We start from the raw sequence: 13557 nt of genomic DNA, 5'->3' as shown, positions 1-13557 counted from the left end.
AGTAAGAGAGAGAGAGAGAGAGGAATAAAACTAATTGGAAATTGCAAACTTTTTTTAAGTGCCTGCTTAGGATCCACCATGGAATGTAAATAATTCATTGTGAACAGGACATTTAAAACTTAGGTTTAGATAGTCGTACACAGAAATCCTGGATAAAAATGTGATATAAATATTTATGTACCATTTTCTTATCGAATGTGGCTTTATTTTTAAATGGTTCATAAAAAATATAGTTGCTGGTAAACTCAAAAATATCTCATTGTGAGGGAATTTTGTTCATCAGCTGATACTCGCAGTGATTACTTTGACATTGGCGTGACATTTTTGGAAGGCGGAAGCGTAGCAGTAATCATCTGGCAATATTTTTACTATTTTGTGGGATTAATTTTTGTTAAAATAGTGAATTTGTGATTATTAGTAAGAAATAATTGTTATCAAATCGATAGCATATAAGCAGAATATTAATTGTAATTGAATTACAGAAAAATTCGTGGGGCTAAGAACGAATCTTACATAAGGATATTGCAGGGAGGGCTGCATGACAAACCACAAGAGCCCCCAGACACGGCTCTTAAAATAGTTTGATCTCGCTTGCTCTTACAAAGAAGGTGTTGTTTTCGAAAGCAAAAAAATGCGTTCACGCAGCAATTCGGGCGTCCGGCTGGACTATTACCAGCGTATAGTACACCGCCTGATCATGTCGCACCAAGAACCTGTTACGGGCTTATTCCCTGCCTCAAACATTAATTCTCATGCTTGGATACGTGATAATGTGTACTGCATATTGGCCGTATGGGGTCTTTCGATGGCCTACAAGAAAATTGCGGATCAAGATGAAGATAGAGCTAAATGCTATGAATTGGAACAAAGTTGCGTGAAATTAATGAGAGGTTTGCTTATGGCAATGATGAATCAAAAAGATAAAGTAGAACGATTCAAAATGACACAAAACCCATTGGACTCATTGCACGCGAAATATTCGAGTAAAAATGGACAGCCTGTAGTTGGAGATGGGGAATGGGGTCATTTACAAATCGACGCAGTTTCTTTGTATCTTTTGATTTTAGCACAGATGACAGCATCTGGGTTACAGATTGTATTTTCTTTAGATGAAGTTTCATTTATTCAAAATCTGGTATTCTACATAGAGTCGGCATATTGTATTCCGGATTATGGTATTTGGGAGCGAGGCGACAAAACTAATCACGGTGAAAAATAACATATGACCATAATTGTTAAAATAGTATAAATTGAATTTCTTTCAACAGGTGAGCCAGAACTAAACGCAAGTTCAATTGGTATGGCCAAAGCAGCTCTGGAAGCAATGAACGAACTGGACTTATTTGGTGCCCGAGGAGGTCCTGCAAGTGTCATACATGTTTTAGCTGATGAAGCACACAAATGTCAGGCTGTTTTGCAATCTATGTTACCACGTGAATCAAACAGCAAAGAACTTGACTCGGGATTGCTTTGCGTAATTGGATTTCCAGCGTTTGCTGCTGATGACCCACAATTAATACGTAACACGAAAGATGCCATTTTATCACGACTTCAAGGAAAATATGGCTGCAAACGCTTTTTACGAGATGGCTACCGTACACCCAAAGAGGATCCATCACGCTTATACTACGAACGTTGGGAACTCAGAATGTTTGAAAATATCGAGTGCGAGTGGCCTCTGTTTTATTGTTACCTCATTCTTTTCCACGCTTTTCAAAATGACAAATTAGCAGTGAAGGAATATGCAGATCGCCTTGAGGTATTGGATGGGCAATCAAATAATATATTTGCAAAACAAATCAAACTTATTAATCTTAAATATTTTTTTTTTTAGAAAATTATGGTCCGAGCAGACGATGGGACATTACTTATACCTGAAAGTTATGCAGTTCCGCATAATTTGGTATCAAACGAATACCAACATCCCGGCTCGCAACGTCGTGAAGTAGTAGGCAGATGCCCATTTCTTTGGGGGCAATCTTTGTTCATATTAGGTCGACTATTACAGGAGGTACGCACCATATATTGCTCAATGTTTAAGAATTCAGACAAAATGACTACGACAGATTTAGTGATATATTACAAATCGTTGATCTAAAAGTTTAAAATTATTAACATGAGTACACTCTTAACTCACATATATTTCGTAATAAAGTTCTCCTCACATTGTTATAACGAAGATAGAGCTCTCGACCATTGAAGCCAAATATGTTTTCAATATAATACTTTCATTACTTTTCACATTTTTTAAGTATATTTTTTTAATAATTCTCCTCTGTTGCTGTGCATATTATATTAATTAATGTATTTTTTCCATTCTCCAGGGTTTCTTGGCAGTCGGAGAATTAGATCCGCTTAATCGTCGTCTAGGTGCCCAAAAGAAACCTGACGTTGTTGTGCAAGTGGTAATCATAGCTGAGGATAATGAAATACGTGACAAGTTGACAGAACATGATTTGCATGTACAAACAATAGCTGAGGTGGCACCAATTGAAGTACAGCCAGCTCGAGTTCTTAGCCACTTGTACACGTATTTGGGTCGTAATCGTAAATTAGGATTAACAGGGCGTAAGTCTCGCGATGTGGGTATTTTGAGCACCAGCAAATTATACTCACTGAAGGATCGTATATTTGCCTTTACACCACAAGTAAGTTAAAGGTTTTGCTTTATTATAAGTAAATATGTGTGTACATACATACATATGTATATAAAATTTGTTATAGGGTTTTAACTATGATTCGTCATTTGAATAATGTATGCACTTGCATAGATTTTTTAAGTACTATTGCAATATCAAAAAAAAAAAATATATATATATACATATATATTTCTTAAATCGAGTACTACAAGCATTGTTACACCTGTGTTGAATGACGATTCATAATTGCCATGAAATTATTCATATTAATTACAATCTGATGCGTTATTATTTACATTAGTTTGTTGACTTGAGTCGATTTTATATCGCATCTGATAATGAATTAATGATTGACATCCTGAAAGGAGAGATAAATTTCCTAAAATCCGCTTGGGATCTGCTGGGTCGTCCGTTAGTGACTCTAGTTTTGAGAAAAATTCATTTAGGTCGGTTAAATAATATTTGTATGTTTTCTTTAATTTGGTTTATGCTGTTTTAAAGCCCTTTTATGTATCACTTACATATTTGTATATGCTCTATTTTGCTCAACATACATCTGTATTTTTAATATATTCTATTACCACTTTGTGTACAGGGACACATTAACATATTTTTATCTAGAAAACTTTCGTGTAGAATTTTATGTAAAAGCAAGAATCATCTTACAGATTGTGTAAATTTCATCAAGACTTGGAATTGGGTTTTAACATCTAAATTAATTTTGCATATTTATTGGTCCATGTTATTCTATATTACTATAACCTTAAAACTGGTTCCTAACAATATGTTAACGCTTGCTTTTACATACATTCATATTAAATAGTCAATTTTCACCGACACATTTACACGTAGTTTTTTTTTTAATAATTTGTAGTTTGCTATCAATTTTATCCCAGACGAAAGTTTACATCCTGCCAAAAAATTGTTTAACCGCAGTAGTTTTATGTACATGTTGACAAAACATATTCTCGAAAATGCATTTGCGAATCTCATTAATTCACAAATGTTGTGAAAACAAAAAAAATCGTAAAGTTTAAATCTAAGTATGTACTTATATAAGAGACACATGCATAAACAAGAGTATATACGTACTTATGTATACCTTTCTCACTCAGTCAAAACTTATTCTTTTTGAAAACTTAACACATAATTTCAAATTAATTTGCTCGTATTTCACCCACTAATGCAATGAAATTCAATTGGAATGAACATCGTCGCAGAATATCGATTTTGAAGAGTACTACACAACTCGTGATCCTGATTTGCTTGCTAGCAATTTCACAACAAATTTAGCTTTCCTAACAAACAATTGGCGGCACATGTTAGGAAGACCGACTATAACTCTAATGGCCACGCATTACATGCTAGGTAATTACATTATATCTTTCTTACAAACATGAAGGCAGCCATCTTATAGCTTTGTATTATACACGTTTAAATACTATAGTCTTTACGTAATTATATACTTAACTAAAAATCACTAGTATCTGCTAAATAAAGTAAAGGTTCAAAGTTTTATATATATAAAGATCGATATATCGAAATATACAAAATTTCTTATTTATTTTTTACCCTTGCCATTGTTTAAGAAAAAAAAAACATTTCCAACTTTTTTATTTAATTTTTTGTTCGCATGTTTTTCCTTCAGTTCACCTCTATTAAATACATAAGCATATTATATATAAATATAGACTACGTGTAAGATGCCATATGTGAGCTTCTTCAAGAATTAAACAAAACTCTAGCTTGCATAGTTAACAATTGCACACACAGTCTAATACATATGTATATGTAGAGCTCGTCATTATAATTTGGTGGTCAATTATTTGTTTAAATAACTAATGTAATAATGTTTTGTTTTGTAATTAGAAATAATTTTTATGTGAAGACCGCATAAAATAAAATTTATAAAATTACCATACTTTTCCTAGTTTCCTGCGTGACTTTTCTCTGCTTACCTTTTTCATACTTTTAAAACTAAATTGTTTAACTCTGTATTTATGAAATATTGCACATGTAAATACGCACAAGTACCTACATATACACAATACCAATACCGCATTTATGTAAAACCATACCAAATCTGTTATTTGATTAATACTAACTTTAATTGTATTCAAAGTTGACTTTTTAAATAACACATTTATTAATATTTATTATGTAAATGTATATAACTTATCAAAATACTATCTTGAAATAGGTATGGCGTTACAAATTTTACACAACTTCTGGATATAATAAATAAATAAATAGTTTATTATAGTAATTGTCAGTAAACATCTTAATCTGTATTTTCCAAATTTAATGATAGTTTTACGCAAACACCAACACTCTGTTTTCGGTAATCAGGTGAACAATATTTTACTCTGAATAGAGTAAATTTTGTCCTTATTCCTTTATACTCTTTCGTAGATTTGAAACAAGTTGCTAATAATAAGAAAATTATTGAAAACCAGTTATAGTACACGACTGCAGACAGAGTTGAAATAAGAATACAAATTATTCGAATGTGTTTTGGAAGCAACCTAAAAACTGATTCATCCTATTGAAAGTATGTATTTTAATCGCAATTTTCATGAACATTTGTCAATAATTACATAATAGTAGAAGCTTGATTAATATATATTAATAGGATTATAGCTACTCTTCCTTAAATTTAATGTTATTATCCGAAAAAGTTCTATATACAATAATAACTGTAATATTTCGCACAGATCAAGATAAAATACCATTGGCTATGATCCAAACAATGCGTAAGCTCAAGTCTGGATATATTAATGGCACTCGGGTTATGCTGGGCAACCTCAAGGACTTCTTAAATACGTCCGCCATCACCGATCTAAGCTTTTTGGGAAGCACAGAAGATGGTTACCCAGATCGTTTAAATCCCGACGTACAGGCATATTTGGACGAGCACTTGTTGCGCTCATTTAGCCATCGCGGCATGATGAAACTGCATGGCGCTCATTTGCGGCCACGTCAATTACGCAGGCGTATGTCTTGCAAGGGTGCTATTAAAAAAACCCGTTCAATTAATGTCGATTGTAAGTATACAATAATAAACTGTCTTATTATGAATTGTTCATTCTCTATTACTTATTTTATAGCTGATAATTTGGGTATGGAAGGTCCGACACCATTAACGGAAAGACGTTTATCATCGGTGATTCCGCCACCATGGTTGCAGCCAAATAAGGCTAACAATATCAGTGTTTTTGCAACAACACCAGAAGAAGGTCCCACCATAACAGTGGATCCATTGATTCGTGAAAATATCTACCCCATTGATCCACATCATAGTCGTTCGGCCATTGAACGCCGCAGTGAGTTTACAAGACAACAAGAAAGTTAGTAGTGGTTTTAGTTTTATTTGTAGTACAAGGTGTCCGAGAATGCAATGGTACAATTTAAGTAGTCGAGCTATTATGTTGGATCATTCATAGATGTGTCAGTCGATGAAATGATGAGTTATTGTAATATTTGTAATTAACAGCATTTGCAATATATGTGCAGGTATTTTACTGCTAAAGTGGTTGCATTTTCGAATACTAGTTTCGTCTTAAGTTTGTTGATTATTATGTATTAATATTATATGTCATAATTGTTTTATTTTTATTAGATTTTCATATTTTTATTTCTTATTATAATTTCATTGTTTTGGTTTTACGTTATAATTTGTAAATATGAACCCTGTACGATCATCAGTACAAGCTATACCGAAAATTCTTGTTCAACGCCATCGCACGGACACTAATTTCGCCGACACAGAAGTAGAGGAATTGATTGCAATGTTGCGTGAAACGGAGAATCTGGAAGAACAAGGAGACATTTTGCAATATTTGGTCGACACACAGGGGTTGGACTTCAATACTGGTAAGTGCAGTAACGTTTACTTGCAAACATACATACAAATGTATTAAATGACTTGCAAAATGATTGAAAGTGTTCCCGCTCTCATGCACACATATTTTACATATACATACACACATTCAAATATTCCTAAAATAAATTATTATAGAAGTGATGTGTTACTCGCAAATAAAAACTTCTTCATCGAGGAAAACTCAATTTATCCTTATTCCACTCTATCCCGTATTCATAAAAACTCGTGGTCCAACTCCTTCTACATTAAACTTTATCTCGATTATTGCCTATTTCAAATTGATGTTGTCTACTTTTTCTGAAAACGTGCATTGATTTCTACTTCTTAATTTCTCTCTTTGTGAAAATTTTATTCATTAGCTGGCTTAGGTTTGAGGAATAAAGATTCCGGTAAGTTATATTTTTTAATTTCGGCACCTATGTAAATGCATTTGCATACATAAACACACATATAATTATCCAATTCACCGAAATAATTTAATTTAATTTTTCGTTCAGAAAAAAGATCATTAAAATTGTATACTATTCGCTTGATAAAGATAACCTAGGCTAGTTTTCGAGAAGATCAATAATTATAATATTGAACTTTTGTGATTTCAAAAGCGAAAAAAAATTCTTCCAAAGCACACGCCGGTATCTGAAACTAGCCTAGGGTTTTAAATTAAAAAAAGGAAAAATATCAATAATTTTTTTTAGTTATTAACTATTCGAAATTTTGTTAATAGTTACCATTTACATTCGCAAAACTCTTAAATTACAGTTTTTTACTTATTGAATGCTTGACAATTAAAATTCCATTTTTTTAGGTTAATTTATCCAAAGTTTACAAATAATAATAAATGCTGAACTGTAATTAAAAATTTTGCGTATACTTCCGTCTAATCAATTCTTTTTATATTTCTCTCTTTTGTTTTGATTTTTCTTTATGTTTATATGTATATATGTATTTTTGTTTATAAATGTCCGTTCATTCACTGCATGTAACAATCCCTAATTACCAATGATATTTCAAAATGATTTTTCAACATTAATGGATTTTACGTAATTTGAAATATTTGTTTTTAAAAAATATACATGCACATTTTGCACTTCTGTGTATATATTTCTAATTAATTTCCAAAAAAAAAATAAATAATTATACTACCCGCATTGTAATGGCCACGTCCCCTTTGTTTCTGTATTTTTACGAGCATTTATGCGCCTAATGTTTCTCCACCAACGTTTGTATGTACGTACATCTGTGTGTGCGTGTGTATTTATTTATAAAAGACGTTGAGCAGGATGATGCGGATGAGGCCATTGCTATTGCTTCAGTCATAAAGGGCGAGCTATGTGACAATACAGAACTTCTACCCACGGTTATCATTGATACTACTCTTACTAATTCTTCAATTCTTCCCACTCAAGGGATGTTGGAGGAAGGTCGCGTTGTTACGGTGCGTGATCTCCTTAAAGGCCTCTACGAAAAAGCTTGCCAACAGAAACTTTGGGGCCTCGTGCGCCACACAGCCGGCATGCTTGGAAAACGTGTCGAGGATCTTGCCAAGGCCGTAACCGATCTGTTGGTGCGACAGAAGCAGGTAAATTTATGCATATGCATACATATATTTGAGAACATACATATCGCTCATTTGCTGCAAGTTAATGCTGCAGAATTGTTCGTTATATCATACTTCTTGTTGAGTGAAAAATTCATATGAATACCTCTTATATGCTCCGCTTGAGAAGAGGTGTAAGGTTGGAGTCACCGTGTAAGGTTGTAGTAAGTTGAAAACTTTAAACGCGTTTTCTGGAGAATCGATTTTTTTGACTTATGCCGGTCTTGCAGCAAATGAGCGATATGTACTTGTTTAAGTATGATTGAAACTGGATGACACATTTTCCCATTTTATATTAACATCTTAGGTGACTGTAGGAATGCCACCCAACAATGAATACACAATTACTGCGCCTTTACCGGAGATTGAGTTACGTCAACTGATCCATGATGTAAGTTGAACATCCTCAAACCATTTCTGGATTTTTTTTTTACTTTTTATCAAAATTGTGCCCAGACTTATGGAGATGATGAAAGTACTGCGATGTTGACGCAGGAATTAATGGTGTATCTAGCTATGTTTATACGTACCGAACCCCAACTATTTCATGAAATGTTGCGCCTGCGCGTAGGGCTTATTATTCAGGTCATGGCCAAGGAGTTATCACGTACACTTAATTGTGACGGTGAAGCAGCCTCGGAACATTTGCTCAACCTGTCGCCATTTGAAATGAAGAACTTGCTCTATCACATACTGAGCGGAAAAGAATTCGCTGTGAGCAGTGGTGAGTCATTCCATGACTAAATAATATGAAATGTTGACATTCCAATTAACAAATGTTGTTTTCTCATTACTCCAGTTGCACGTGGAAATCTCTCAATCGTAAGCTGCAAATCGAGTCGTGTCAGCAAGAAGAGTCAAATAGGTTTGGGCGATCAAGAGGGAGATGATGCACTTATAGCAACAATCGATGATCGTCAAGGTCAATGGTTAAGACGCCGCCGCTTGGATGGTGCACTGAATCGGGTACCACGTGATTTCTATTCTCGCGTCTGGAGTGTACTTGAAAAATGCCAAGGATTGGCAATCGAAGGACGCATATTACCGCAGAGTTTGACACAAGAAATGACAACCGGCGAATTGAAATTTGCTTTAGAAGTAGAAACGGCACTTAATCAAATTCCACAACCAGAATATAGACAATTGGTGGTGGAAGCCCTTATGGTGCTCACACTTATGACAGAACATAATATGGTACCCTCCCTGGGCGGTATTATCTATGTTGAACATTTGGTACACAAAGCCAATCAACTGTTTTTAGAAGATCAACGTAAAGTGCAAGGTGATGCTATGCTATGTTGTGCCAAATCCAAAGAGGGCAAGGACCAGCAGGCAGCTTCCGGTATGCTCTTATGTGGAGGTGCAGCATATATCTGCCAACATCTTTATGATAGGTAAGATTGTATTATAAAAACAACAAATAACCAAATTGCAATACTAATTAATTATATTTTTATCATAACACACTTCCAGTGCACCCAGTGGTAGCTATGGCACTATGACATATATGGCTCGTGCAGTTGCTCTGGTTCTGGACTGTGTGCCAAAGCATGGAGAAATGGAATGTGTAATATCCTAAATAGTTGCGCTAAAAGCTATACTCCTAATTTGGTCTAACTGCAGGAGTTACATACCTATTAGTAAGGCTTAATATGCAGGAGTTAGTTCTCAATCTATTATATATATACATACATATATATTCGACAACAAATTTGTTTATAATGCCGAACCATCGTTTTAAAGTTACTTCTTTCGACGGATTTCCTGCAGGAACGCAACACCCGTATGACACCATAATTGTATTGATATTTTTCTTGTTTTAGTGGATTTATTGAATAAAGTTTTTTTGCAAAAATATTAAAACAAATTTATTTATATTAATTTCCAGTATTAACAGATTTATTTTAAAAATCAGTATTTTTAATATAGTGAGATACAAGTGCGGAAACAAGAGCTGTCAACTGTACAATGTTTCGAATTTCTGGAGAATGGATTAGAGCGGACAGCATTAGGGACAGAAATTGTTAATAATTTTTTTTTTTACGCTTTGTTTGTAGAATGAAGTAATTTGAACAGATAAGGAGTACATAGTTTTACTTTGCTAAAGCAAGTATTTTAATACAATAATAAAAAACTTAATCTAACAGTAACCACGGTCAGGAACACGCCGTCTTGGGGCACATCTTATGATATCGTCCACGCGTAATATCATTTCAGCTGCCTCTGATGCGGACATTAATACCTGACGTTTAACAGCAAAAGACTCCGTAATTCCCAGTTCTTTCATATCACCTACTTTCCCCTTTTCCATATCCAAACCAATGGCAGATTTACCTTGCGCGTGTGCAGCACGTAATTCTGATACCAGTTGTGCTGAATCATAACCGGCATTGTCGGCAATAGCTGTTGGCAATGCTAACAAAGCTCCTGCAAATGGTGCATTTTTTAGTAATTGGAATTATATGTTTGAAAATAAAAAAAATCAAAAAAAAAGTACTTACTGGCAAATGCTTCCATTGCAATTGCTTCTTTTCCTGGGGTTTCTCCAGCCTTTTTGAAAACGGCATTAGCCATTAGAGCTTCTGAACAACCGCCACCATATACAATACGCGATTCCTTTACAGTAGCAGCTAGAACACATAGGGCATCATGCAATGACCGATCAGCTTCATCTATGATTTGTTGCGTTGCACCTCGTATCACAACTGTACAAGCTTCGCCCAATTTCACTCCGCTAAAACGCAAAAGTGTATCCTCACCAATCATTACCTGTTCAATGACGTCGCATTCACCTAATTTGACCAGCGAAGGATTGTCAAAAGTGGAAACGATTTCACCACCAGTAACAAGAGCTAAACGTTCGATTCCATCGAAATCAGCATGCTCAATGGCCATAACGCCGGCATCCGCAAACAATTGCTCAGGGTAGTTGTAAATAAGTTGACGATTAATGAACACGTTACAATTGTGGTTCAAGATTTTCTGCACTTTATCCTTCATCTTCTCCTTTTCGGCCAATTCCAAATCGGCAATTTTCGCTAAAGAGTCTACCTTGATAGTACTTCCGAATACTTTGATCTTATCAGTGTCCATAGGTGTATTCGCAATTAGAATTTTCGCCTTTTCAATCTGTTTGTGTACGAATTTTTAATTATATATTAACTAGAACTTTAAAGGTTGATAATATTGAATAACATTGTATATTAATACGATGGCATTGCTGCAGCACCAAACTCGTCAAAATGGCTGTGATATGGCTTACTATTGCAACATAATTCACAACCGTTTTAACGCGTTGATGAAGAACATATTTCTTAAAAATTTGTTTAAGTATAAACAAATAAAACATACTCGTTGTGGTTGATGTACTCCCGGTTTTTTGTCTAATAGAAAGCCATCATCTAAAAATGAGTCATCCAATGTGCCGCCGGTCTTCTTTATTATTTGAATTGCATGCAATTCTCCAGAGCCTTTAAGTCGCAGAACCGCGTCCACAGCTAATTTTGAAAAAAACTCTTTATGTTGATGTAAAATTTTTGACGATAATGTTGTCCGCGCAATATTTAGTAGATCTTCTTTAAACTTGACATCATTGGCTGAATTGTCTTGAGAAGCTTGTGTAAGAGCTTCACGTGCCACTTGGGTAGCCAAACGCCAACCAGCAATGATAATTTGTGGGTGCAATTTTTGTTCCACTAATTTTTCGGCTTCCCGTAAAAGCTCAGCAGCAAGCACGGTAACTGAAGTAGTACCATCCCCAACTTCTTGGTCTTGCACACGCGACATGTCTACCAATATTTTAGCAGCTGGATTATCTACTCCCACAGCGCGTAATATCGTAGCACCATCATTTGTAACTTCAACTTGGCCAGCATTGCGCCCATGCGCTACCAAAATCTTGTCCATACCTTTTGGTCCCAAAGTGCTTTTTACAAGATCACCGATAGCAATAGCTCCTATAAAAGATGACAGGCGAGCCATTTCAGCCTTCTCTTCTTGCGCCTCGCTCTTAAGCACGCGCACAGGATTTAAAGACATTTCCTTAAAATAAAATAATAAACATTTTTCAAAAAAGTTTTCTTCGCAATTTATAAAAGATTCAATAGATATCATTCATTACATTATAACCCTACTTTTCGAGCACAAGGTGCACAACTTAAACTCTCTTGTAAGGTAGTCATTTAATTCAATTGGAATTATAGTGAACAATATTATGCAAATTATCATTCGCTTCCCTATATTTTTTTAGATACCGATTAGTTCTAATATTTTTCGTAACATTGAAGCAAACTTCCAGAAACTTCAAATAAAATTAAACCAGTAATTTAAGGTAACATAAAACAAATTCAAAAATTAAACTACATTAAAATTACGGAATTATGGAACTGCAATCAGTAAACATCAATATATGGATATTGAAATGTGCACGTGCATCCAGACCAATAGTGATTCCTCATGCTAAACGCCTTAGGCAATGCGTCTATTTAATTGAGAAACACCCGGCGTTATTTACAACATTTTACTATTCAGTAAACAAAAGAACTCAGTTACACTATAGACATATTTGATCTTTACACGATAAAAATAAGTTTTTAATTAATTTTGCTTTGTTTTTATGTATATTCTCACCATTTTTAGCGATTTTTTAACTTTCCGTCTGCAGCAACACCCAAAAAAGACAAATGGAAAAAAATAAAAATGGCGAATGAGTCAATGCTCCTCACGAGTGACACACACAAACAACTAGCCAGAAGAGTGTTGCAGTTTTTACCCATTACCATTTGTATTTCTTTGTGGTACCACAAATCTGGTACAGAAAGAAATCTCTTTTTAAATTTTTTTCATATAAAAATTATATTTTCTCGAATTGGGTGTTGTTATTGTATATGGAGCATCTGCTAGAATTTATGTAGGGGAAAATTGTTTTTACTTTCAAAAAGGGGAACATTAATTAATACAGCCACACTTGAGTTTTAATTGGTCGCAATGCGTTTATTAAATGAAGTAATAAGTAAAGTTTTTTGATCTAATAAATATTTTTTAAATCATTTGAGCAAAAGCATGAAAGACACATTTATCTTATTTTTTGGTAAAATTATTTACATCTGTTGCGAAAAAGCTTGACCGTATCAATCTCAAATTTAAATTTTATGTTAACAAGTACAAATTGCTGTGCAAAGGTTTTTAATGCATTGCGCAGAGAACTGTAAGCAGTTGAGTAGAAATGAAATTTGTTATTAGTTTGAAATTAAATATATTTTTTCATGTTTTTTATTTTTTGAAATATTCAATAAAAATAAAATAGACATTTTGAATCACATTGTTGCACAGTTATGTAAATAATGCCGCATCTACACTGACAATACTTGATGTATTAATTGTACGTTATTTTCACCATAACATCTCAGAAATATTCCGTTCCCACGACAGTCGGGTCT

The 13557-nt window shown here is 34.1% G+C and overlaps 2 protein-coding genes across 12 annotated transcripts; one reads left to right on the top strand and one right to left on the bottom strand.

Moving 5' to 3' along the window:
- Nucleotides 1–89: 89 nt before the first annotated feature.
- Nucleotides 90–9986, top strand: LOC105225504 (probable phosphorylase b kinase regulatory subunit alpha). 11 transcript variants are annotated; one of them, XM_011204001.4, is made up of 15 exons: nt 90–417; nt 483–1208; nt 1269–1759; nt 1835–2011; nt 2325–2648; nt 3860–4007; nt 5354–5683; nt 5747–5986; nt 6345–6512; nt 6882–6911; nt 7791–8101; nt 8427–8510; nt 8576–8840; nt 8919–9513; nt 9593–9986. In XM_011204001.4, the coding sequence occupies exons 2-15, from the start codon at nt 632–634 to the stop codon at nt 9696–9698; spliced, it is 3846 nt and encodes a 1281-aa protein (XP_011202303.2). In that variant the 5' UTR covers nt 90–417; nt 483–631; the 3' UTR covers nt 9699–9986. The 11 variants fall into 11 exon arrangements, with proteins under 11 accessions (XP_011202303.2, XP_029405753.2, XP_029405752.2 ...); XM_029549893.2 differs by having other exon boundaries at nt 91–417; nt 5747–5962; nt 6408–6512; nt 8576–8843; XM_029549892.2 differs by having other exon boundaries at nt 91–417; nt 6408–6512; nt 8576–8843.
- On the bottom strand, nt 9973–12896 carry LOC105225503 (T-complex protein 1 subunit beta). Its single transcript, XM_011203998.4, has 4 exons — nt 12749–12896; nt 11471–12160; nt 10621–11248; nt 9973–10546 (listed from the first exon to the last, which is right to left on the bottom strand). Exons 1-4 carry the CDS (start codon nt 12749–12751, stop codon nt 10260–10262), a joined length of 1608 nt encoding a protein of 535 aa, XP_011202300.1. The 5' UTR covers nt 12752–12896; the 3' UTR covers nt 9973–10259.
- Nucleotides 12897–13557: the final 661 nt, after the last annotated feature.

The sequence above is a fragment of the Bactrocera dorsalis genome, unplaced genomic scaffold (assembly GCF_023373825.1).
Source record: "Bactrocera dorsalis isolate Fly_Bdor unplaced genomic scaffold, ASM2337382v1 BdCtg069, whole genome shotgun sequence".
In the NCBI taxonomy this organism is placed as follows: Eukaryota; Metazoa; Arthropoda; class Insecta; order Diptera; family Tephritidae; genus Bactrocera; species Bactrocera dorsalis.
Note: the sequence above shows the minus strand (reverse complement) of the source record. Positions and strands in the feature narration are given on the sequence as shown.